The following is a 27,392-nucleotide window of genomic DNA, read 5'->3' as shown; positions in this document are numbered from 1 at the left end:
TCCCACTTTATCATCTTTTTCATTCTTAATTTTAAGTATGCTTATATGTTGTAATATTATTTTTAGAAAAAACATTTTTATGCTCTTCGTTTAGTGTTTGCATTCATAAAGTAAAAATGTAATATCACACAACAGTCTACAACAGTAAGAAATCATGACCGAGCAGCATTTTGAGACACTTAATTAATTCCCTTTTTATAGCTGTCCAGTAATGACTTTCCAAGTTTGAAACTATATCTGTTGTACTATAGCTATAATATTATCTAATATATATCTCCAAATATATCATCACAGACTGAGTCCAATGTCCTTCCCTTTCGTGTTCTTCAATACTGCATGTTCACTGTCTTTCGAGCAATATTGACATGAAAAAGACGATCCAATCTATTACAAGGGTGGCAACCGAATACAATTAAAAAACCACAACAATTAATGTCTGACCCTGAATTGAAAGCACCAAGCATCCAATTAGCAATGTACGCTAACAAGCTGTAACTTGCAGCCTCTTGCTAGGAGAAATATACAGAGATAATTCTTTGAAACTTCCACAAAGTCAAAATTACTTCTAGACTTCAGGGAAATCAGGCTCATCAGGGTAATTCCTCAGACCTGAAAACAAGAAATTTTAATGCCATTTATTGATACAAACATAGTCTTCACTTTCTACATTTATCTCTGCAAAAGCCTGACAATTATTGTTGCACCAGTTGTATTCTATAGGATCATACAACAAATGTATTTTTTATACAAGTGTTTGCCATGGAGCTGACTGACAGAAGTCAATTTTCAAGTGTTTTTAAGCTGTCCAGCTTGACATTTTAAAAACAACTGTCATCTCAATGTCAGGACAGAATGCAGACTTAAGCAAATGTTAAACTGTTACAGATCCAACATACTGTAAACCACCAATAGTGCTCAGCTAGTAGTAAGTCACTGTAAATCATCTAAATAGCTCAAAGTGTGCCCATGACAATATTTAGTAATTCATACAGTCCAAACACTGAGGTTTGAAGACAGAGAGAATGCAGCTCTGGTGTGACCTGCTGCAGAAGCTGGCAATTCACACAGCTGAGATAAGACTAGTGTTTCCAGTGTGACAGCAGTACTTTAGGGGAACCACTGAAGGCAGAGGGGAAAAAAATCTAAAGCTTATGTCCTGAGCTATTTTCTTCAACATGCACAGGCTGTGAAATTTCACTGTGCCTAGCTACTTTCACTGAGAGAGAAATAATCCAGGAAGAACCTGAGTTGTCCGGCACAACAAGGTCTTCGAATTGCAGGGTCTTTATGTGTGTGAAAGTCTTATGTGTGCACTAGCCCTATGTTTATGTGTGCTAATCTTATTTTGTATAATGCAGAACTTACAAACCCCTGAGAGCAAAAGTGGGAATGTTGCAAATAATTAATCATACAGTTATGTTCACAGACAATCGTCTGAGCTACCACACATATCGTGTATTCCACATAGTTCAAAGCAAAAAGTAGAAAGAAGCACAAATGTTCTGCAGTTACTGTCACAGATACCTGTCATCTGAATCCTCTGAAAATGTACTATTTTATTGTGTTATTTTCTCACATAAAGTTGCTTTCAAAGTGATCAAAGTGTGAATAGTTTTAAATACTCTGCACGTGGGCGTAATAAATATGACGATAATGTGAACATAAGCATGATACATTTGATTTTGTACCTTACATGAATTTATGTATATTTTAACACATAACAAGTATTATCCAGCGATGGATGATGAAGTGATAGATCAGTTTAAAAAATTACATTATCAGAGCTGGTATTTACTGATGAATCGTTTGTTCATCAAGCAGCCTTGAAAGTTTTGTACCTGGATTTATATCAGAGATTTATACATATCTGAGGTGACCACTAATGAGAGAAATCTCAGCATGGAAGTTTAATTATTTCTATCTCATACTAGGGCAACAGCATGTTATGATCTCTGCTTCCTCAGCTTCAATATCAACCGTTAATTGCTTTCACTACAGATAACTGGCCGTTCTGAGCAATCTGGAATTTTATTGCAAACGACTAATATACAATGTTTAAAAGCCTAATAAAGTAGGTTATGATAAGATAACTGAGATGAGATGAGATGAGATGAGATGAGATGAGACGAGACGAGACGAGACGAGATGAGACGAGACGAGACGAGAGTAACTTGCATTGACCAATTACACTTTTTTGAGGCCACGGTATTGGCCAATATTGAATATTGATCTGATACCAGTGCTCTTTTTCCATTAAAATTAAAAATATGTTTATCTCACTGTGTGGAAATGATTGGATACATAAGTGGTGAGGTGTTCATGTAACAAGAGTTTTTTTTAGATTTTTAAAAATATTGATTATACTGTTGTAGGCAGTCTGTAAAATTCTTTTTTTCCCCAATTATGTAACAAAAACAACTTTGTGTTTTGTATTTAATGTGTCTTAGTTAAATCTAATCCATTTAATAAGGTCACTGTATGCACTGATACAAATCCAAAATATGAAATCTCTGCCTTGTTAATTGTATCTCATTTCAAGCAGGGAGAGTTTGTCCTAAAACTAACATAAATATAACATTAGCATAGATAATTGACTTGGCGTTAAATGGATATTGCTAAGAGAGGGACAGAAGTTGTGAGACTGGGTTAGGATGATCCTCCATGGAGGAGAGCTCATCCTGCTCCATGTCATGCTTTGAGCTGTAGAGAGGCCCCTGAGCCTTGGTGGTAAGATGGGCCCTGATGTGCTGTTGGTTTAGACTGTCAGAGGCACTGGCAGGGAGCGGGTATGCAACTCCACAGATAACAGACCAAAACTGTCCACAAGGGCCTCTAAAACCCAGCAAATTAGCCTGCAAATGAGCCAGAGAATATCTCTACTAATCCATGATCTGAGCAGAGACTCTGCCAAAAAAGTAAACAAATAAATAACTTCACAAGAAATACTGGGAGTGGAAATAACCACAGCTATGAGCTGAGAAACCTCTAGTGATTTCTTTGAAGCATCATTTTGCCTGATATTCTGTTGCTACGATGTCTGTGACCGTTTCAGAACAGGCTTCCATGTTGTGCTCGATGTGGATGCAGTGAAATTACAGATCCCAATATTACAGAAAACACTGTCCCCTACAGCAAATGATCACAGTCTCTGTGTCTATCACAGATGCCAAAAGGCAATCATGCATCAAAATGCCATGATTTTACAAAAGCTATTATATTTGTCTCTGTAGAAAAACTATGTTATGCTATGATTAGCCTTCCTAACTGTATAAATGCTATAATAGTTTCTGTGGTTCTTTAACATAATATTCTATACATATTTGTCACTTATTTTATAAGTTAGCAAATTCTAAAGATGTCAGTTCTTGTCTGTATCTTCTCTTATTGTTTTATTGTCTTTCATCAAGACTGTAAGGTGATTCAGCTATGACTAATAATACAATTTGTGTCAATATTTCAAACCCATATTTAAAGTGTGGATAGTTAACAAAGAATAGTTTGATAAAAGCTTTCTTACTGGTGGCAAGTAATGAGATACATTCTGATGTTATTTCTATTGTTACATAAAGACATAAGACTATTTTGTATAAAGTTTTAAGGTTTATGTTACTCTAAGTACTGACATAAAAATGACAGATTTAACAAAATATTCTGCAGCACACAGAGAATTACAAGGACTGTGATCAATAGTGAAACCTTGCAGGGCAGTGGTACGAGGCAAAGGAAATCTCGTAATATAATCTGTTAAAACATTCAAGGTGAGCCATCACACTCAAAATATGTATTTTGATTCTATTATTACTTAATTTCAGTATCTACACAGTTACAGCCACAGTTACAGGAATAAACACTACTTTTCATGTCACTGTTATAAATTTGTGATTATTTCTTTTGAAATTAGACCATAACCATCAAATGCTCCAGTATTACAACAATAAACACAAAAACAAGAAAAGCTGTAATGACCATATTAAACACGTCATTAAAATTAAAGAAAAAAAAAATAAAGAACAATAACATGCTTGTTGTTTTGCTTGGATTAAATTTTTTGTCATTTTTAATTCAATCAAATATGCTCTCAAATATGATAATTGATTTTAGTGCCTAAATGTTCGTGTGTGTGTGTGTGTGTGTGTGTGTGTGTGTGTGTGTGTGTGTGTGTGTATGCCACTGAAACTTCAAGGTCACAATGAGAAACCCCATCTCTGTGGTCCTACCACACTGCTGTAAAACATGCCCTAATGAATCCAGCTCTGTTATACAGCAAACGTCTTATCTAATTGGAAGTCTGATTTCACTTTATCCCCACAGGCTGCTAATATGGTGGTAAAGCTCCAGGGAACCAGTTCAAAGATAAAACACAACTTAATTGTGGATTGGGCATCAAAGATATTTACTTATTCACCACAGGAGAGCGTGGCCATATGCATCGTCTATGACATACAAGGTTAAGGTGCTTGTACCTAAGTGTGACAATGCCGCTTATTCTGTGGTTACTTTTAAAAAAAACTATCATTATGCAGGGGGGTGCTGTAATGTGATTCTTTATTTTCATTCCTCTGTTGTGACTCAGATGTAGTCCAGTGAATAGTGATCAAAGAATTTCACACTAGAAAACATTTAATGTGTTAGTCATACTGGACTGTAGCAGTGGTAGTACAAAACATTGACTTCTTTTAGACTTTGCAACACTGATGTTTCTATGCCTTCTGAAAATTCTGATTTTTACTTTACTTTGGGTCTAATTGAAAAATACAACACTGCATTTCAAAGACAAGAAACTATTACAACACCAATTCCTAAAAAGTTGAGATGTTGTGTTAACGTAAATTAAAAAGAATGCCATGTTTTTGCAATTCAACTGAATGCAGTACGAAGACAAGATATTTAATATTCAAACTGATACATTTTTAACTCTAAATCTGATGCCTGCAAAACATTCCAAAAAAAGTTGTGACAATGTTTACCGCTATGTTAATTTATTGTGTTAACTGTTGAAAGCGAAATTTCCCATTCCATTAACAGTCCAGGGTCTCTGTGCTTCATAACACACATAACAAAGCCACACTGTTGTAACATGAGCGTGTCTTGGCATTGTCTTGCTGAAATAAGCAGGGATGTCCCTTAAAAAAGTCATCTGGATGGCAGCATATGTTGCTCCAAAACCTGTGTGTACCTTTCAGCATTAATGGGGGCTTCACAGATGTGACAGTTAACCATGATGCCATGGGCACTAACACATCCCCATACCATCACAGATACTGGTGGTTAGCAGTAACCTATAAACAGTTATGTGAGTTTTTAATGCAGTGCCACCTGAGGGGTCAACTGACCCTTTCGAGGATACCCCTTTAATACCCAGTGATGATACAATCACCTGTTATTTGTGGAATGTCCCAAAAAGCTGTTGGGAACATTCCACAACTTTTCCTGTCTTTTGCTGCCCCTGTCCCATTTTTTTTTCAAAACTGTATAGGCAGAAAATTCAGAATGCGTCTATATTTCTGAAAAACAATTTTATCAGTCGCAATTTTTTTGGAATTATGGTTGTAAGATTAAATTCCACCTTCAAACTCAAAAGGCGCTTTTCTATACAAGCGAAATGTGGCTTGGGCCAAGAGTAACAGGAGTGAATAAAACTGAACAAATGCTCTTTCAATCACTATCAACATAGTTAGGGGACAGGCTGATGTACTCCCCGCTCAAGTTCAAATCTGTGAGAGATTTGCTTTTCAAAGCCCATCAGCCTTTTGGGGCTGTGACATGCTTCCACAAGGAACACCTGTCCCTCATAGACAGTCAATGCTATGTTCAAAGATTCAGCAACTGAGCACCACCCTGGAGCTCTTAACCTCAATCTTTCAATAGTTCAAAGTTTCTTCAGAGTCTTGAACCCTCCAACAAGTATCTGATACAGGTAGCAAGAGAATATATTGTCATCACTGTGGAGCTTGCACTTAATACAAGAATTTTTGTTTCATAGTCTGTAGCCTGCTGTTTTATAACTCAAGAAAAAGAATTATAATTATTAATTTTGTATTATGTTTTAACCTTTTTTTTTTTTTTTTTAGCTCTTGTGCTATCTGTAGTAGATGTTCTAAGTAAGATTGGAAGGAGAAGTTTAGTCAAGTGTTGCTACAATTAGTTATTCATAGCTATCATTAGTCATTTTATGTATATGTGTAATTTAGTGTAATTATGTGCAAAACAGACTAGCTTCATTAACATAATACAACCTGAATAATATTAAGGTGCTTTATTTTTATTTACTTTATTTTCTCAATATGAAAATCAAGGTGATCAGCAGCAATGAAGGCAGAAGAGAAAATCTTATTTCAACGCTGTGAGCAAATCTGTATGAAAAAGCAAAAAACGGGCTGTGCATGGTAAATCCACCTGAAAGACTGGCCGCTTTTCATCTGACAAGTCGACATCAATACATATTGCCCATACCCCAGCTAAAAGCATGATCACATCAGCACATTAGCCACTATGGGCTTTGAAGGTAAAAATGCTGATCGATGACTCGTATTTAATTATGCAGAACAAAGAACAGAATTGAATTAAGAAACCCGACCATCATTCATCTTCAAGTCCTGTTTTTTGCACCTTCAACTCATTAGTCAGTAGAAGAGTCTCAAAAGTGTGTTGTTACATTATTTGCTCGGTGTGATATGGGCATGGTAATGTGAAATGCAAGAAGTACAAACAAAAACAACATTTTTACATTTTTGTCAAGTCTACTGCAAATTTCTTAAAAAGTACCAGTGATCAGTATTTGTGATAATAATCACACCATTATGTTTTCTACAAACATGCTTTTTCAGTTTAAGAGAATTTCCAAATTGGTCCTCTCCTCACAATAAATTAGAAACTGTCATTCCTCTGTTCATTATTTCTACTTTAATGCAGTTCCCTTTACATTATAAACCCACTCTTCAGTTCATCCAAAGTGTAGCAGCCAGAGATTCAACTGGCAGTAAAACAAGAGTGCATCACACTAATCTTTGCATCATTCCTCTTGATACAAGAGAGAGTTTTGGAATCAGGCTTAAGATTTTATTGAGTTCTTTTAAAGCACAGATAGATCTGAGTCCATCTGTCAATACTTGCCATCCTACTTGCTGTGTATACTCATGTACTTCTGGGGTGATGGTTGCAAAGGTAAGATTTGCCATCAGGGCTTTACATTTCTAATACTACTGCTACTAGAGTCAGGCAGCTGGACGAATATATCAGCTGTTGGCTAGTGGTGATTGGCTGAGTCTATGACCATTTGGGTTTTGTTTTTGTTTTTTTTGTCATTTTAATTTTTGCTTAAGGTTTTGAATGACGGACACCCTCTCATTCAATGTCACAGTACACACCCACTGAGCCAGAGAACGAGCATGAGGAAAAACAATGTGTAGAGCCAGATTATTGTCACGTCTAACTCAAAAAATTAAGCATTTATTTCCACCAAACCAGAGTTGGTGATTCTTGGAAAGTATGGAGAAACTAACCAAGACAGTTTTGGTGATTTTTAATGACTAGTTAACAAGGCAATTAAGTTTGTCTTAGTTAGACTTAGATTTTCAATTAGACAAAGAAAATAGGTGTAAAATAGCTTCTTGTTAGAGATTTGCTTCACCACCCAGTCAAAAAAAACCCAATGCAAATCTATTAAATGACTGGTAAAATTCACTAGACATGGACTAAAAAAATTGTTCCCTGAACACAAAACTCCACCAGTTGCTTGTGTGCTGCAGAAAATCAAAATACAGCAAAGAGGTTCTGAAGGGACTTTCACAAGAAGATTTCACTGCTGTTCCTAGAGGCTTTGCCCTGAAGCACTGCCTACAGCTACCACGATCTGAGTAATGAGCAATAATAAAAAATAATCTAACTCCAGAAACTAAATATCACACAGGCGAGTGTATGATTTTCTGCCATTAATTGGTATATAAAATCCATACTTTAAAAACATTTTTTAATAAAACAGTGCTCTGAAATAGACTATATCATAGAGGGACAAACTGTACTAAAGTACAATTTTGAATAAGACTTAGACTAAGGTCATATGTGTGTGTGTGTGTGTGTCTGCGTGTATATATATATACACATACATACATACATACATATACATATATATAAATAAATACACACACATATATATGTCCTTAATCAATACAGAACAGATCTCCCAGGGGGATGGAGCAAGGGAAAGCCAAATCAGTACAAAACGAACCGCCCACTGGAACTAATTACATTTTGTCCGTAGAAAAATACCAGTGTCAGTCACACAAACGTTTTCTATCAACGGGAACTGTGTAGGCCTTAGCTGAATTATTTTTCTCCACAGGTTATGGAACACATGAATAGCAACAGTCCCTCAGCAGGCTTTTGTGGCCACTGCCAGTTCTCATGGTTACAGACACATAAGAGTCTAGCCATGACAGTGGGGGAAAGTTGGGATTAGAGAACACATCTGGATAAGCTGTAATGGGGTAAAACCCAAAAACAGCAGCCCTCTCCCAGACCCAGCAGGTTGGGCTGGCCTCCTTGCTGTTAGGCTTCTGTAGTATGAGCAATGACTCAGCAGTCACTGGCTGCTGGAACTGTCCTCAAGGGGCTCCCTAGGGACCAGAGGCTTGCTGGCTGGGAGATACGCACATACCTGTACACACAGCATGAATGCAACACAACACAACACAACACAACACAACACACACACACACACACACACAACAATCGGTGCTGGACATAACTTCTAATCCAGCATTTGAGTACAAAATGCCACTGCCAGTCTCATGGAGTCAAAAAAACAGAAAATATCCACATTTAAGAAATGCTTGAATCAGAGAACTTTGGCTTTTTTTCTCAAAAATTACTCTAACCAATATATCAATTATCAAAACGGCTGATGATTAATTTATTAATCTATTCATATTCAATTAATTAATTGATTAATTGTTGCAGTTCTAGTCTATAACAAAATACTTACTCTGTAACTTTGTGTCTTGTTACTTGTCTACTGATCATGTAGTAGGTTAGAATGACAATAAAGCTTGCAAATCACTGCCATGGCAACAGCAGCAAATACTGCAGCCGGTAGCTCCGCCAAATTTAGCTTTTTGTTTTGATCTGTTATTTTGGGGGGGATTTATTGCTGAAACCTATGACTTATTGGTTATAGGTTAACATCTATGACAGAAATCCACTCTAAGCATTGGGAAAGGAAGCATGGCGTGTGGACTGAACAGACTTTGAGAAGATCAGAAATACACACAGCATCTTTCGTCCACCAGCCAGTTCAACTGGACGCACGGCCGCGGACCACTTCAGGAGGAAAGCAGTTGATTGGGGACAGGAGCCATGCTAACACAGCTTGGACTTGAAGTTGCTCCTCACTTATATCTATTTTCCCGGTCAGGAAAATAGAATGGATGAAATGAGACTATGACCAAGCAACGGGAAATTCAAAGATTGTTGTGCCCACACCTTACAGAGACCTGCTCCACCACAGCATCCCAGATCAAGCTGTTGCACGGGTGGACCGTGTTTCAAGTTGACAAGACGGAAACTCTGGCGGGACAAGCGGAGGCAGACTCTGTGTTTACATCGATGATGCTTTGTGCACAAACACAGTCACAGTTGGACAATGTTTCCTGGATGTCAAACTTTTAATGTGAAGACCATGTTATCTTCACTATCATGTTGCTGCTGTTTACATTAAACCTGATGAAAATTAAAAAAAATACAACACAGAATTATTTCCTGGGTGTGTACATGTATGTGTACAAATACATATTCTATCATATTGTATTTTGTATTCTGTTTTAATTATCTGTATATATGTGTGTGTGTAGTACCAAGTGACTTAAACTTTATTTTCGTTAAGCAACTCTATGTTGTATAATGATTAAAAATTACCTCGAAAACCTGATAGCTTCAATGAATCTTGGTTAAGGATGTCATTTTCAGCAAAGGTTTTTATTCACAGCATATACAAGATGCCTAGGAATCACAAGTTGAGCATCAAAAAAAACAGTTCCAAAATTGCTATTGCTTATTTGCATGCGTTAAAACCAGGGTCAAGTAAGTCACATGTGAAGAGGGGGAGAACTGCCCAGCGGCTTGAATACATTAAAGCAGAGTAAATGGTTTGTTGATTTAAAGAGATTAAAGCACACACAAGCAGGCCTGCTCGATGGATTTTAATTAACTTGCCATATATAAATTGTATGTTATCAGGCATTACTGAATTAAATGCTGAATACAAGTGCTCTTTATGCTTGGGTGAGTTGAATAAAAAGCTACTTAGAATCTCGATTGGGTCTCCCAGATGTAGCATGATGCTGCAGCTACGGGTGCTCTGAACACATTCCAGCATACCAAGCCCTGAACAGCCATCTGAGGAGATTCTCTTTAATTATGTACAATACAGCCAAATCTAAGTCCCCTGGCATCTCAGATGATCAAGCAGAGGGATGCCACATTCTCTCCCTGAGTCGTTCGGGCAAATGGATTCCACTTCCAAGAGTCATTTCTGTCAGTTATAATAAGAAGCTAATACATTATGTGACACACTCTGAAATGCAAAACTATTCACAAGGTTCTCTGCAAGGCTGTGCAGGGGCAATTAGAATTTTGCCGCTAGGCCCTTGATGAGTTCCTCTATCTCCGAAGTATCCTGGGAACAGTATCATAAATCTGCCAGTTAATATGCATGATTTAGGTTTGTGTTTAACTTTGCATAATGTGAAACAGAACTTAGATTCTACCACATAGCAACTCTGTGTAAAAACAAAACCAAAAAAAACAAACGAATCCATTTTGCAGAAACTCAGGTAAACAAATGCAGAAAGGAGTAGGCATTGTAGATACAAAAGGGCTATGTGGGTAAAGGAAACCTGTCTGTCAGGTGCAGCCTCCATGCGGCACTGAATTTAATCCAAGAGCTTTTTCTTTCAGTGTATACACTATCCAAGCAATTACTAAGTAGTAACTAAATTTACTGACAAATAAACGCTGGGGGGGACTCAGCTGAGTATCCAAATGACATTTCTGCTTCCAAACATAATTCTGTAATCTTTATAGTACACTAATCTACAATTTGTATAAGAGTATCTTCAGCAGAACTGCTATTATCTTCTGACATTTCCCGGCACTTGACATGGCTCATAGTTACATATTCCCTGAGCTCAAGTGACCTTCTGAACAAGTACACTGGCTCATCTGGCCCTTGGGAGAAAACACCAAGCCACAGAAAAAGGAATTCAATGCATATGGCTTCCCACTTCCTGGCACTAATTTCACCAGGAAACCTGCCAAACCAATTCCTATTAAAGTCCATACATGATTTACACACTGTAACAAAAAGAGGAAAGCAAGAATAAAATGATCTGGGAATGATGAACAGCACAGGTAATGGTATACTGCAACTCTGGCCGTGCTGAAACACTGGTTATAGCCTTTTTTTCAAAGGGTCAAATCCTAAATATGTTGGTCTTAAGACAGTTCCTGTGAAAATACAGAGGTGTTAAGTGCTGAATTAAAAATAATGTGTACCAAAACACTTAGAAAGACAGAAAAGATGTAACTCAGTGTGTAGTTGTATGTGTTCTTGTTGAGCATTTGCAAAAGCTTAACCATGACAATTATCATTTAGTCTTCGACTGTACCATGCAGAAGAATCTCGTTTGTGTTTTTGTTCTCTCAAAGATATGGCATGTCATTCTGCTTCAGCGTACAGCAACATGCTTAAAAAAACATACAGATCTATTCCATTTTAGCATCAAAATGAAATCCATATGGAAAGAGACAAAGTGTAAAATCAGCTCTCCTGATAAGGATTGGCATAGAAAAATAAAAGAGGAAAGTACCCTACCGTTTTCTGTGTTCTCGTGTTCAGTGTCAGTGAGGGTTAGATTGGAGTTTGCCCTGCTGGAGAGGCACGAGCTGCGGCCTGACTTGGTGTTGCTGCGGCCCCATAATCTGACCGCATGCTCTGGCGACATGATGCCGTCTGTCTCTGTGTCTGCGTCTGAGCCCACACTGACTGAGTAGTCGCGGTGTGGCAGCCCCAGGTCAGTCCTGTATGTGGCTACGTGGGATGGGAGGGCCTCTCCAAAGCCAAGGTTTCGAAGGGAAAAGTCTGCTCCTGCAGCAAGCCAATAAAATCTGTCACTAACAGCAACACCTAATATAATGAACTGTATTCACTGCAGAAAAAGATGACAGCAATATCCTTCACTTCAGAAGAGCAGTAATTATTTAAAGCAAAAGCTTCACATGGAATAGCTGTGAGTTACATGAAGGGCTGGGCAAAATATCAATATTATATAAATATCATGATATGATACTAGATATCATCTTAGATACTGGATATTGTTATGTTGTGAAACGGCATAAGTGTTGTCTTTCCTGGTTTTAAAGACTTTATTACAGTAAAGGGATATCATTTTCTGAATTTACCAGGCTGTTTTAGCCGTTCTATTATTTGCCTTTAACACTTAGTCATTATATCCACATTACTGATGATTATTTATCAAAAAATCTCATTGTGTTAATATTGTGTGAATTTTTTGTAACCATATTGTAGGGATGACTCTAATATATACTGGATTTTTTTGGCGAACGCAAATAATATTAGGAAGTAAGCAAATTTCAATATTTATACATTGGTTAATATTCTTTACACAGAATAAAGCATATATACATAAACACACTTTTTTACATATATATATATATGTATATATATATATATATATATATATATATATATATATGTATATATATATATTATATGTGTGTGTATGTGTGTGTGTGTTAAATTAGAATTAAGAAAATAGCATACAATGCAGCCTATAAACCTAAAAAATAAAAACAATCTGCATTGTGGACAAGAAAAAGTTTTCATTTCAGACAATGCTGCAACCGATACAGACCGATATAGCTGTGAAATGCAAACATCATGCCTACAATACTGTCACAAATAGTATTTGGTCAAAAATATCAAAAATATATGATTTTGTTCACATTGCACAGCTTGAGATTGTAGCATCTTCTAATCTGCTGTTTTCACCACATTCATCTCAGTGTCCCTGTGTCAGATTTGTGTCTTGTTCTTACAACGAGGAGCACCTTGACAGTGCCATCACATCTGATTTGAACTTTAATTATCAATAATGTATCTGAACGAGCAAGAAAAGGTTTGCATGTCTTTCATGCAGTTTTTAACACTGGCATAGTAAGTTCAACCCCTGGCCACCTCTGTTAATAGTCAAACAATGCAGAGTGACCTCTACAGCCACCGCACGTGAATTACCAAGAGACTCCTCATTAAAAAGCAATGATGCATATATTGAGACCAGGCAGTAATTTAACCTTAACCTAATAACCAGAGTTTTCATGTCACTGTGCAATGCTAATATACTTATAGATGAACCATACTCATACATGTAAATCTCCTCTGTTGACACAATATTTCTAATATTGGCACAGCTCAGGCTAACCTTGCCGGCTAAACTCGTCCACTTCGTGATGAACCATTTCCTTGACGCGGCTCCCGTAGGCCATCCTTGAGTCATGGTCGAAGGCCTTGAGTGTTTCGCTGGAGCTGTAGGATTTGGGGTTTGGTTTGCCGTCTTCACTGTCTGCTGAGGAGCTGGTGTAACGGCGCTCTGTGTCCTGCCGGGCAGTAAGTGAGCGGTAGGGTCTACGTTCCTTCACTTCCATGGCTGCCTCCACACTATTTTCAACATCAAATGTGGGTTATGATGCCTGTTCAGTTTGAGAGATTCTGTAGAAGGAAAAAAAAGCAAAAAATAAGGATACTTGATGTATGAAAAGTAGCTTGACAGCAATTCATAATGTCTTCTCAAACACATAATCACTTCCAACTAGGGCTGCACAATTAATCCAAAATATTATCAAAACTGCAAAATGACCAAGTGCAATGGCAAAATTGTAGAAGCTGCAATTTTTAAGGGATTAAAATTAAGTATTGCAGTGTGGCAGAGATGCAGAGATACCGTGGCCCACAAATCATCAATAACATATTTGTTTTGTACAGACCCAAACAAATGTCACACCACCATGACTTTAATCTTTTTTTTAATCTGTTTTTTACAGTGAAAATGAAAACTATGCAAAAATGATCATTCTCACTAATTATGAGTCATATCAAAATCACAATAACTGTCAAAACAGAATCAGAATCTGATTATTTTACCATATCGTGCAGCCCTACTTGCATCAATGGTTAAATGTTATTTCAAGATGTATAAACATACAGCAGATATAATCTTAAACAATATAAACATAAATACAAATGATAATGTGAAAGTAGAAATCAGTGATTCTATCCACAGCAACACAAACTGTAGCAAGCAACTGTGGAAATAAATAAAATGCAAATGCATGTTTCCAAACAGCAGTGTATGCATGGCTCAGCACACACAGGGAGAGCATGAAGAACCACCAGGATTAGATTTAATAAAATATGGCACAACAAATCTTGCACCTATAAAGTTTACGGTGCAAGTCTCCCACAAATATTCTATTTTATGTGCCATATAGAAATGCTGGGCCTCCAGCATCTGTAAAAGTGGCAGGTGTCCTTCCATGAATTGTGTTGTTTATAAGTTACAAATCATCACCAGCTGAAAACTGAAGAGCCAAACAAATCTAGGACTACACTGAACCAGCAGAGATGATTAAAATCCAAAACATAAAACCCCAACTGTCAAATAGCACACCGAGCATAAGATCAATAGAGAGAAGGAATTTTAGCATCCAGCTATGTGCTGCTGCATTTTATTTTCTTGCCTTGAAGGACAAAACACTGAAGTGATATAAAAAACAACATGCTTTAAAAAAATTTTAATATTTTCAAGCATATGTTTCGCTATATACTTTTTCTTTACATTTTTTTCTCATTAAAAAATAAACAGACAACCAAAAAATAATAATTGCTGTTTTAGAGCAACATGATATATATAAATGAGTAAAATTAGAGCAGTTAAGTAATGATGCCTTGCAAACAGCTTATTCAAAGTGACCACATGACTTAAAGATATTGAGTGGGATTAACGGATGTCAATGTGGATACAAACTTGATTAAAAGCTTGGCCACTGTTTACTTTGAGGTTCAATTACAGAACACTGAGAATTTGTGAGCTAGATATTGCAGCAATATAATATATTTTCCTGCTTTTTTCAAATGCAATGTCATGATAAGGTATATCCACAACATATATCATGAGCTGAAAACCTTATCATTCATGCTGCAGGATTCTACTTCTATACAACATGTCCCCACTCTTGAAAATGTATTTTACTATAAGCCAAAATGGGATGCAAGTCACTGGATAAGAGAACACAGCTCTTTGAAAAAGAGATAAAAACTACTCCTGGCAAATCTGGGACTTTTTACTGACAATATGCCTGAGTTGTTCAGACACGGATTTTTCCACAAGATAAGCTCTTTATGAATACTGTATGAGATTTGTGCCGGACAGAACAGTAAACAATAATCCTTAGTGAACTATATTTGCCCCTGCTTACAAAAAAAAAACTTTTATTGAAGACACTATTGTTGGGTTTGGGGGGTTCTTTTTGTATGTATTGACAGCTGAAAAGATCCTAGTGATTAATGACTTGGGGCCTCAATACCAGGACCTCCGCCACATGCGGGGGAAGAAAATGCTCCCCCTCCGCAACCACAAGAGCACTTCAGCTGCTCCCAAGTTTTCAGATGCAGCTTGCATGGGTTGCTAATTTTTACCTTTTTGCTCAAGATCCTTGATGCTATGCAAATGTGAGAGAGCATAGAACAAGGGGCTTTCTAAAGTTTCAAGAATGTTCTGTAAAGTGCATTGTTTTTGCTTCCAAAGAACTGGGCTCAGTGCTTCGGCCATCTCTCTTCTGTACAGCCCTTGCTCCTCATTATTAATCAGCTGGTATGCAATGAGATGTACCTTTGAGGCCATGGGAAACCCAGAAGAGTTTTCAAAGACGCAACAGGCCATACACAGTGACAGATGATATGGGGCGCAAATGTAGGTCCTGGAAACGCATCCACCTTCACTGCAGCTGTCAGAATTTTCACACACAGCATATTGTAAAACTAAACAGCGCTGTTCTTCATAAATAGGCTACATCTGGCATTATCATTGAGTTTCAGCACCAGAGAGCAAAGCTGTTGTTCTTGTTCATCTGTCTACGTCTAAATCCTGTGAGAAGGAGCCAAAACAAAGAAAATGCCACCGTTGTATTATTTTAACATACTGGTACGTAATGATAAACACAAGGTTTTATTTAAGCAAGATGCCACAACAGTTAATAAGAAAGAGAAGTAATAAGTGATAAGAGGACTGTTTTTAAAATATTATTATCATCTCATGGTAAGACACAGGGGACTGAAAGTAGAAGCTTAAAAAACTGAAGGAGAAGGTTAATGAGGGCACATTCACTAAGACTCAGTTAGAAAAGTTATTTACAAAGACCAATGAAAAATGACTGCCATGGATTGAAATCTCTGAAACGAAGATAACGATCACATGCTTTTATTTCAAAGACAAAGTTTCTCTAAAGCCTGAGCTGCAGAGCTTGAGCAGTGCCAAAAAGAAGCTAACTGCATATCTATGCAATGATCCAAAATCAATTGAGGCCTCTCTGGACAGACAAAAGAAACGGTGGATGGTCTGTTTTCCCCGTTGAAACAACTGCACACTCTACATTTTTTCAATTGCATTGTCTACAATTGGCCGGGGTAGACTAAGGTGTGTCTGTGGGTGTAAAGCAAATGTATAGCAGCTATAAGCAGAGTAATAATGTGGCTCTGCAGAGGAATTGTTGCAGGGAGGAATGAACAACGAATTGTGTGAACTGAATTCATCAGATTCGGTGATACATTGCATACAATGCTTGTTACATGTTGAAATATGTGTGCAGGGAGCAACTGCAGACTCAAACATTATGAACAATGTGATCAACAAAAAATGCTTTTCCGAAAGAGCTCAACAACCTTGGAAGCAAAGCCTGTGTGTGAGGGTGTGAATCATTGTCACCTGAGAGAGGCCGGCTATGGCAGAAATTATTATCTGGAAAAAAAATTATTTCAATTGACACTTGAGGAAAGTGGATGTAAAATACATCCAGAATAGCACATACTTCTCAGTGAGCATAGGCATATCATCTGTCTGGTATTGACATTTGATTTTTATGCTCTGTGTATGATTTCACCGCCCATGATCAAAGATTAAAACTGGTTTAATATATTGGACAAAAGGCAGAGCTTACCCTGCTGCAGCGAAAAGCTTAAAGTGCTGCCAGTGTCAGAAGGCAAGTAACCACCTCAGCTATCAACCACATACACACTTAAGTACCATTTGGATACTTTTTAAAAAAAACACACACACATATGGCCAGCAATGCCTGTCTGTTAAAGGGCTCTGGTTATTTTCAACTCAACTCTTATTTCCCAAAATTCTACAGTCATGCACATGCTGCATTAAAAATGTAATTATCTTTGTCACTACAGATCTTTTAGACCTAAAATGCAGCATTTTCTTAATGCTGTAAGGAAGGATTATTTTCCTTATCAATCAATACTAGAACATCAACTATTCATCAATTATTTGTTTAAAATATTAATTGCCAACTATTTTGATAATTGATCAATCGATTCAGTCATTTTTCAAGTAAAAAATGCAAAACATTTTCTGGTTCCAGCCTCTTAAATAAAAGGATTTGCTGATTTTTCTGTCATTTATAAGAATAAATGAAGAGTATTTGAGTTTTGGATTTTGGTTGGACAACAGAAGCAATATGAAGATGTTACTTTGCGCTCTGGGTAATGTTATTAGCATTTCTCACAATTTTTGGACATTTTATAGACTAAATTAATAATCTGCTAATTGTTAGTTACAGCTCTAATCAATAGAGTTTTTTTTAGATTCATTTAAGAAAATGTGTCCAGTGTGACATCTTAAAACTGATGTTTTGTTTGACCAAACAGTCCAAAAAAGATTTTCAACTTGCAAAGAAAGAAAATTGAGCTTTGAGTTTGTTGCACAAATTGAGTGCACTTGTTAGTATTAAGTCCAGCCATGCGTGCCTGCTCCCAAAACTGGGGCTGTTTTGATGAGTTTTTTTTCTGGCTGTGTTCAATTCACTCTGGGTAATCTGCACTTTTTAACTCCCAAAAACAAGTAACACTAAAGTCATAAAAAAGCTGAAAACTTAGTAGCTTCAGAGTTCCTCAATGTGATGGTACCCTCCTACACCTCACAAAATTTGTCAAACCAATCCATAAAACAACCCACCCGCAGTGTAAACGACCAGTTACAGAAGCCCCTGTTAAAACACTAGTTGAGGTTTATGCTGGGCAGATCGTTGTGACCATTGCTCCAGTGTCAGGAGTTGGTTAAATATGGGATCTAAATACGTGGGAGGCGTTTGGGGCACAATATAAATGCAAATGGCTCTGTACTATCCATCAAACAATTAGCAGTGTGCTGAGAATTGCTATTCAGTGCTGCTGCATATAAATCTAGCCTTCACTCTGCACACAACCCTGTTTTCCATGATAATTAACCGCTTGCTGCTCTTTACATGTCGTGGATTTTCCATGCAGAATCCAAGACTAAATGCTAACTAACATTTTCAGGCACCACAGAAAACAGACAAAGTAACACACATGCACAATGTCTGACAAATCCCTTGGAGTATAATATAAGATGATTACAGATTACTTGTCTGTGAAATCACTTAATTACTTACTATTATTACTAATTACTATCACTAGGATTGAGATATAATGTGATACTGATTAGTGATGACATTTTAGACAAATGGCTGCTGATATAAGGAGAGCATGAGCTAAATGTTTTGTAGGACTGTAGCTTTGCAGTACAGGGAGGCCACACTGACATTTTGATATACTATCAATAATAATTAGCATACAAATTGATTATTAAGAAATCCAACCCAAATCACAATTTATAAAATAGGCAATAATTTAGCCTTTAATTTAGGGGAAAAAAATATAATCACCTGTATTGCTACCAATTATTATAAACATATATATAACTTAACTTTTTAAACCATATTTTTGGTGGGGTTTTTTTTGTTTTTTTGTTTTTTCTTCTAACCTGGTCACGTAGTCAAAGGATTAGTAACAGTTAGCTCACAACACTGCAGACAAACATATAGACACAAAAGCAACCTGTAGTGCAACAGAGAGGAAATTTGGGCAGATATCAAGAACATTGTCTACGAGGTCCATTGAGAGCAAGGAAAGCTCCATGCAGGCACCACTTACTTCTATTCTGGAAATCTTTCACATGCCTTGGCTCTATAGAAAACCCTCTTCGGTCAACAGAAAGGTGTGTTTTCAATAGAGGAAAAAGACTTGGGTAGATGTGGTGGGGGGCTGAATGGCTTGCTAAACAGACCTGAATTCTGTAGTGCTAATGCAGGCTGGGGAGGAGGCACAGTGGTGGAGGGGCATCTCAGCAGCCGCCTCCTTCCGGGATCAAAAGCGAGCCCCGCCAGCGAATAAAACAGAATGCGTAAAAGCCTTAACATAAACAAAAGTAGCCTGGGACTGCTGCTGCAGCACACTCCCTGCTACTAATCACTCTGAGCAATTCAAGGTTTAGTTCTGACAGAGGGAGCAGTCAATGGAATAATGCTTCTAAACCAGCCTGGTAAATAACAGGGAGAAGCAGTCTATTTACAATCACTTTCTGCATTGATGTACACCCCTGACCTTGGCCAAATACAGCAAAATGTTAGCAGCACTATAGCAGGCTGAAATGTTCACTTATCTATTATCAATATTGCTGCTGAACCGCAATGAAATACAGTTGTCTATTTTGCTGCAGCACAGGTGTAGAATGATCCAAAGCTACCCTAAACTGAATTAAAGGAAATAAGCAATCTGGACTCCTAAGTTTCACTATAGTCCTGAGGAAGAACTGAGGCAACAAATAAGTGTGAAATTCTTGCAGGTTTAGAGGAGGACCTCTCCACAGGGGTGAAGTACTTCTGTTCCAAAGCATGACTGGTGAGTGCAGAGGTCACCCTGGTGGTGACCCGTCTCTCATTAGTCTCCGATTAATGCTCATTATCCTGCAAAGGCTAGACCTGAGTTTGATGTAACGTATTTTCCGGACTATAAGTCGCATTTTTTTTCATAGTTTGGCTGGTCCTGCGACTTATACTCAGGTGCGACTTGTATAAATTAAAATATATCATTTCACATGTTCTTAAATGTTATTTCACACTGACCGACATGACCAAGGAGTAAACATTACCTACAGCAGCGAGAGGGCACTCTAGGCTTGTGACAACTACCGGTATCTGCTACTCCTGTACCACTGAAAATTAATTTAAACATTAACTTAAACACAACTGAGAAAGACTTAACACAAATGCCCCCCAAAAGAAAATCATATTCTGCAGATTACAAGCTGCAAGTAGTGAAATATGCAGCTGAAAACAGTAATCGAGCAGCAGAAAGAAAGTTTGGACTGAGCGAGAAACTTGTGAGGGACTGGCGAAAAGCAGAGGTTACTCGTACTGCAATGAAGAAAACAAAGAAAGCTAATTGCGGGCTAAAAGCAAGATGGCCACAGCTGGAGGAACAAGTTCACAGATGGGTGCTTGAACAACGTGCTGCCAGGAGAGGCTTGTCAACAGTGCAGGTACATCTCCACGCCCTGGTAGTTGCCAAGGCAACGAATATGAATGACTTTGCGGGAGGACCTTCTTGGTGTTACCGCTTCATGCAACGCAACCGCTTCTCTATAGTCCAGTGCGACTTATATATGTTTTTTTCTTCTTCACGATGCATTTTTTGACTGGTGCGACTTATACTCCGGAGCGACTTATAGTCCGAAAAATACTGTATATTTTGGCCTGTGGTAAAACAAAATCTAATACCAGCTAAGCAATAATCAACTTACTGTAAGTGTCCTACTGTCAAACTTACTGTTACAAATCTTTGAGGTCTGCAGCCACAGCCTGAGGAATGTCTGCAAAACATGCTGCAAATAAATTATGCTCTTAAGAAAAATATTTTATGTGCTGTTCCCTAGCCCTAAGGGTTAAGTCACCAGAATTGCAAAAACACATTTTCTCACTGCATGTAAATTGTCTGTTTCATATACTGGGTTCTGAGATATCTGCCTGGGAGATATCAGCCAATAATACCACTGGAGGTGAATGGAATTTAATTCCTGGTGCTCCCAGCATTGAAAAATTACATTTTAAAAAATTAACAGCAACATCTTTTTAGCAGCAATGTCCCTGTTATTCTGAATAATCAAAAGACCTTGCTGTCAACATTAGGACTTCTTTCTACCTTAGATATGATCCCTTTGAAAACTGTCAACAACATGGTCTGTCACATGCAACGGTTAGCAAACAACAATCAATTGAACTCCACCATCTGCACACAGACACATATCTCTCTTGTCTTGGTCTTCGCATTAAAAATCAAAACTGACTGTATCACTACTGACTGCTAAAGGTTAGTAACAACATTTTGGCTGGTGAAGGTAAGAAAAGGCAATCATGATTATGAGCCAACAGCATGACAGCACTTAAATTGTCTCAGACTCTTTCACACACTTCATGCTGACCTCTGCTCCAAGATTAGCTAGCATGTCTCAATCTCCTCTAACAGCGGTTGGACCATACACACCTGTAGCCGAAAGCAATACATTCAACAGAGTTCTTTCAGGTGACAGCATAAGCTTTCTAAGCTGTCAGCTATATTTGAAGTCCTCTGTTATTTGGTAACACCATCTGGGAACAGCTGATTAAATTTCTAAATGTATGACTTGGCAATCTGAGCAGATTTTAGCAGACACAATTAATTAATGCATTTTTTTTTTTTTTTTTCCTTTTCTTTTCTGAAAGCTGATCATTTTGCTCTTGACTATCACTGAAACTTCTGAGGAATCTTTCAGTTCAGCTCAGAAACTCAATTTTGGTGACTGGTTAAATAACCATTACTGTCTTACAGTAAACAAACCTGAGTTGTGTACTTGTGGTGTGCACAATATGGCTAGAGGTTAAAGTACCAGTGTGTAAAATTTACAGGAATTTATTGGCAGAATATGGTGGGAATGGAATATAATATTCATAAGTATGTTTTCATTAGTGTAGAATCACTAGAAAGTAAGGACTGTTGCTTTTTTGTTCCCTTAGATTGAGCCATTTTTATCTACAGTGGGTGCAGGATCCCCATGGAGGCTGTCATGTTGCACCGCCATGTTTCTACAGTAGCCCAGAACGGACTAAACAAACACTGGCTCTAGATACGGCTTTTGTCATTTTATGCCAGCTTTCCCGCCACCGGAGATTCTCCTACGCACTTGGAACAGGAGGCAGAGACGAGGTGTTTGAAATCTGCAAGCTCACCGCAAGATATCACTAAATCCTACACACAGGTTCATTAACATTTTTCTATTCTTAATTGAGCTGCTAGCAGGTGAGCGCAAACCTGTGTGCCTTGTGCTTTACTTTTTCTCAGTTTTTTTCATGGATCTAACCCCGCACCACAAAATCCTTTATTCCAGATATATTTCTTCTTACTATAGCATACATTTCTAATTATAATTTTAAACAAATAATACAACAAATCTTCAAAATAGCAGCAACTGTGGTCCCCAGGATTTTGAAGTTCATTGTATTTAAACATAATCCTGCCACTTCCATTTGGTTTAACATCTCAAAAAATGTCCTTTGCCTTTGTAGTGTTTAATACACCAAGGGCTTTATCAAATGTCACTTGCTGTGGTCTCATTAAAAAATAACTGGTTGTACTGTACAGACCTGCTTTGTATTGACCTAACAGGTATTTATGCAATTGATGTCACCACTTAAGCTAATACTTATTGTTTTTTTTCCCCGGCACTTTATTAGTATTCCATTCAACCCTGAGAGTAGGCTGCTGCCTAGGTAATTTAAAAGGTTCTGAAGAGTACTAAAGGTACAAACATGAAAGCAGGTGACTCTCATGCTACTGACATTGGATTCATATATAAAATTAAATGTCTGCAGTTTCTTGGAAAATACAATATTTACAAAATGAGTCATTGATGTTATCACACCTTAATGCCACTAATGATCCTGCATTTTACTGGATGCAAACACAGTGCATGGATTATGCTTACTAGTGTAACACAGTGATGTAAGTGTAAAATTCCACTCATCCTGTTAAAATAAATTCATTTATTTCACATTGCAAACATCTAAACAGATATAATTCATGGATTAATATAGCAGGCTGTCGATCAATGTCCTGCACACAGGACTACACTGGGATCATGCAATAAAGTAGAAAGTGAAGAAGTAGAGAAATAAACTAAGAAGTTTCACCAGCTCAAACATATACAGTACACTAAATCCTGACTGTGTCTAGACTGAGATGAGCGAGATTTGAGTTGATTCACAGCATTAGAATTTGTCTCAAATGTGTCTCAAGTGACCACTTGTGTTTGGATTTCACTTTCCTGCCCAATCTGCAAATAACCATGTAAATCACCTCAATTTCTGTAGGCCAGAGAGAACTGACAACAGATGAAGTCTGTAATCATTGTACGTCACATACAGCACGCTGTCACATGCATCCTTAAATTCCTCAAGAAGTGACACCAGCATATGAATGCATTTGTGGATTCTAACCATCAAGCATCAAACTATGAAATCTGAACCCCAACTTTGGTTCTTTCCTTGTGTGCCAGTTTCTGAAGAAAAGTCTAACATAGTCCATGCAAGTAGCCTTAAGAGTAGCCTGAGTGGAGAAACTCTTCTCAAATACTGTGAGATACTACTGTCATACTGTTGGATACCAATTACAATCCACTCACAATGGGGGTCCTGATATTTTCTCATGTTACGTTACTTGTGCGTGGTCAGAGGGAGGAAGTGTGCTACAAAGATCACAGACTTGACAAGGTCTTCCAATCGCCTATCATCACTGTCAGCAACAGGAGTTCCTACCTCAAGAGACTTTTCTTTTCATATAACCTTTATACTGGCTGGATTTTTGATACTGAAACATTTGGAAATTCTGTAAAATATCATATCATACACAGTATCTTAGTGGTTGGATTTCCATGGAAATATAGTTTCTGCCGAACACTGACAGTGAGCAGTATTGTTTTGGCTGGTGTCCATCACATTGTATGGACTGATCTAAGATGCTGTAAATGCAGCACAGTACAATGACTTTTAGACAATAAATATACAAAAACAAGTGAATACAATATAATCACCCCCTAATCCAAATAAACTACTAAACAGTGGGGAGCTCATTTCAAGTAAAAGCGTCAATCAATCACATAAACTGGACAAATTAGGTTTCCCCACAACAGCAATAATATGGATCTTTGCTAAATCAATTAGCTAACATGGCAGGCTTGAGAAGATATGAACATCAGAACCATGTGATAACCCGATGCACAACAAGCAGCAAGCACAACTGTGTTGTTAGAGACAATAAAACCAGCGGCTGTTCAATATCAACAGTAAAAAATCAGCACACACAGCAAAGCCAGGCGGAGGGTTCCTGCATGGTAATGATCTTACTCTAAGTGCCTAACTGAGTCATCTCCGCAAGCCCTGCTTTGACAACCACACACCTCCCACATCTCCCATCTCAGCAGCCTCTGGGTGGGGCTAATCACTCTGTAGCTTCATCATCGACTGGATGACAGCACTGGCTGTAAAGATGCTATGTCTAGAAGGCGTGGCTGCTGCAGTGGCCTACTGTAAACACACACTTTTTATTCAAGAGCTGAAAACAGAGCATCATTTTAGGAAAAGCTCTTTCATAAAGCACATAGGGAAATTCATTTTGCCATCCTTTCAGTGCTACAGTGCAGACAAGAATCCTGAGAGGATTTTCCTGGGGCACTGAGAGTTGGTGTATGCTGATTTGCCCCTAACTGATTATGACATGAAATGGCTGACGGGTAGCTTGGCAATGCTGTGTTGACCTGCACAATCCCCTTCCACTGCCTCTGAGGCACCAGAAGTCTGCACTCTCTGATCCCAATGGCTGAACATTAGACAGTGCTGAGGCTTGTAAAAACCCCTATGCACAAATGCCTGTGCAATTTCTTTTTTTATGCTTATCTGCTATCAGTCTTTAATGCAGCTTTTATTCCCCAATGAAAGCCCCATGTTGCATGTTATGAAAACACACAACAAAACAAAATCAGAGATATGTGTTGAGTTTTTTTTTTCTGTCATCTTGATTGTTGATGCATAAGAGGGAAATGCCCTTTTATCTATCAGGGCAGGGCACTGCATCCTCCTATATATAAATTTAATTCTCCAAGTAAATTAGGATTGATCACCACAGCTCTAGGCCACAATCAGCATCCATGATCAAATCAGGGCCCGGCCCTAGACAGAAAAGGATACTTCCATAAATAAAAACCATATGAGAGCCAGCAAGTGCCCATAACACTGGGGGGAAATTTGATTACCCTCTCCCTCTCCACAGGTGTGCTTTTAGCCTCCTACCTTCAAAGACTGCCAGTCTGATATAATGCCACACTATGTGCATCCTCACTGTTGTTTTCCTGCACTAAGGGTTTTACATCATACTTGCATCAGCGGATGTGAGCACCGCATGCTGGAGTCACTGCTAAGCAGGTGATGCCCATGGAAGCCTGGCTGAGGACGATCCCAGTGAGACAGGATCTGTCAGGAGCTCCTTGCCCAGCGACACCCAGGGTAATAAATTACCCAGAATTAACACGTCATCCTGCGCTCCACACAGCAGCCGCACTGCACTCACGCCATGCTGCTTAATGGATCTATTAACCAAATGGATGCAGGGGTAAACTGCTTTCAGAACTGAAATTCTTGTCTGGTATATGCTAACAACATAGGCTGAGAGAAAGTTGCTCTTTCATTTGATCTGAAGTTTTTGTAAATGCAGGTAAATTTTCATGCAGGAGTCATGCAGACTACTATAGCCCTTTTTGCCCTGGACAGAAAACCACTAACATCTGACTCTTGTCTTCAATGGGAAAGGGTACAATCAGCATTCCCTTTCGGGTCAAATGACTCTGCAGTGGTCACATGTATTTATCAGCTCCAGCTTCGATCAGCAGTGATATAAACAGAAGACCTGGGTGGACAATTTTCACCCTTTTCAGCAGAGGCAATGACAGCTTGTCGCTTCAGTTGGTAACTTCTGTGAGTCTTTTGCTCCTTTTTCATACACAGGCTTGACTTGGCACAGCAGCCCAGCAACCACTTGAAGGTGTGTATTTACTAATAATGTTTTAGTCAAGTGTCTCAGTGGTGGATAAACACTTTATTTCTTATAAATTCTTCACAGTTACCATCTGTTATTTTGTTGTCTAAAAGCTTCAAGAAAAAGCTAAATCAGGAAATGCTGGGTTTTCATTATCAGTAATTTAACACCTCCTATTCAGCTAAAATCCAACATTTAAAAAATTTAAAAATTAAATATTCAATTTGGACTGACAGAGATTCAGTTAGAAGCTAGAAAAGTACAGAGAACTGAATACAAATGGTCTTTCTGTTTGCTCTTCTGTACATACAAGCTAATTACAAGTCTGTAATAATCTGATGTGTGCTGGAAAGCCAAGCTTTCCTGTATATATGCACTAATTTTGGTGAGAAACTGTATTGTTTAGGACAATATACACATTCTTAGGTAAGAAATGCAACACAATTTAATGTAAGAACATTCTGATTCATGTACGTTTTGTGCCCACTGACTTACACATTTTTAACACATCATCTATGTTGGAGTAGTTGTGACGGCCTCTGCTTCAGACAGAAAATCTGTGTAAACAGAGAGCACTACGAAATGACAGCATGCTCAGAAGCCACCTGCAGCGCTCCCTGTGTCACCTGTTTGGGAATTCCTCGGAGATGTGTCTCTACGGCCATTAAAAGCATACTCTCCTGTTGATGCCTGTCACTGATAGCACTGGATATTTAGTAGAGAATTCAAAATGCCACTCGTGCAGCCTGTATCTGTTTGGCATCTTTGGCACCCAACCAGGACTGTCACATGCTGACAGCATGGCACACACATAGCACCAGGCAATCTCTGACCAGTGCTCACTCATCACAAAAAGTAAATACAGATAAGAGAGCTGCTCATAGATTGTCTTACTGCTGTTGGACTTCGCTGAGATGTTTTGACTGTGGCACAGGTGATAGATACTGTTCAAATCAACACTTTATCTATTACAAAAATAAAAATAAAAATTGTGTAGCATGTGAAACTATATTAGGTTAAAAAAACCTTTTTTTCCCTCATGGCTCATGGACTACACTACCAATAATCCCTGCTACTTTATCTCCCTGCCATTAGGATGGCAGCACTTCTTTTCCCT

The 27,392-nt window shown here is 38.1% G+C and overlaps 1 protein-coding gene across 1 annotated transcript in view; it reads right to left on the bottom strand.

The window, feature by feature from the left end:
- tenm4 (teneurin transmembrane protein 4) overlaps positions 1-27,392 on the bottom strand; it is a 184,204-nt gene that overhangs the window by 128,509 nt on the left and 28,303 nt on the right. Inside the window, exons 2-3 of the mRNA XM_084717417.1 lie at positions 13,497-13,783; positions 11,870-12,142 (exon numbers count right to left, since the gene is read on the bottom strand). Of these exons, the coding sequence (XP_084573543.1) occupies positions 11,870-12,142; positions 13,497-13,719 (496 nt within the window). The 5' untranslated portion in view covers positions 13,720-13,783. The remainder of the gene's footprint in view (positions 1-11,869; positions 12,143-13,496; positions 13,784-27,392) is intronic.

This window comes from Lutjanus erythropterus, chromosome 4, assembly GCF_056507025.1.
Source record: "Lutjanus erythropterus isolate fLutEry1 chromosome 4, fLutEry1.hap2, whole genome shotgun sequence".
Lineage (NCBI taxonomy): Eukaryota > Metazoa > Chordata > Actinopteri > Lutjaniformes > Lutjanidae > Lutjanus > Lutjanus erythropterus.
The sequence above is the reverse complement of the archived record's forward strand: the minus strand, read 5'-3'. Positions and strand labels throughout refer to the sequence as shown.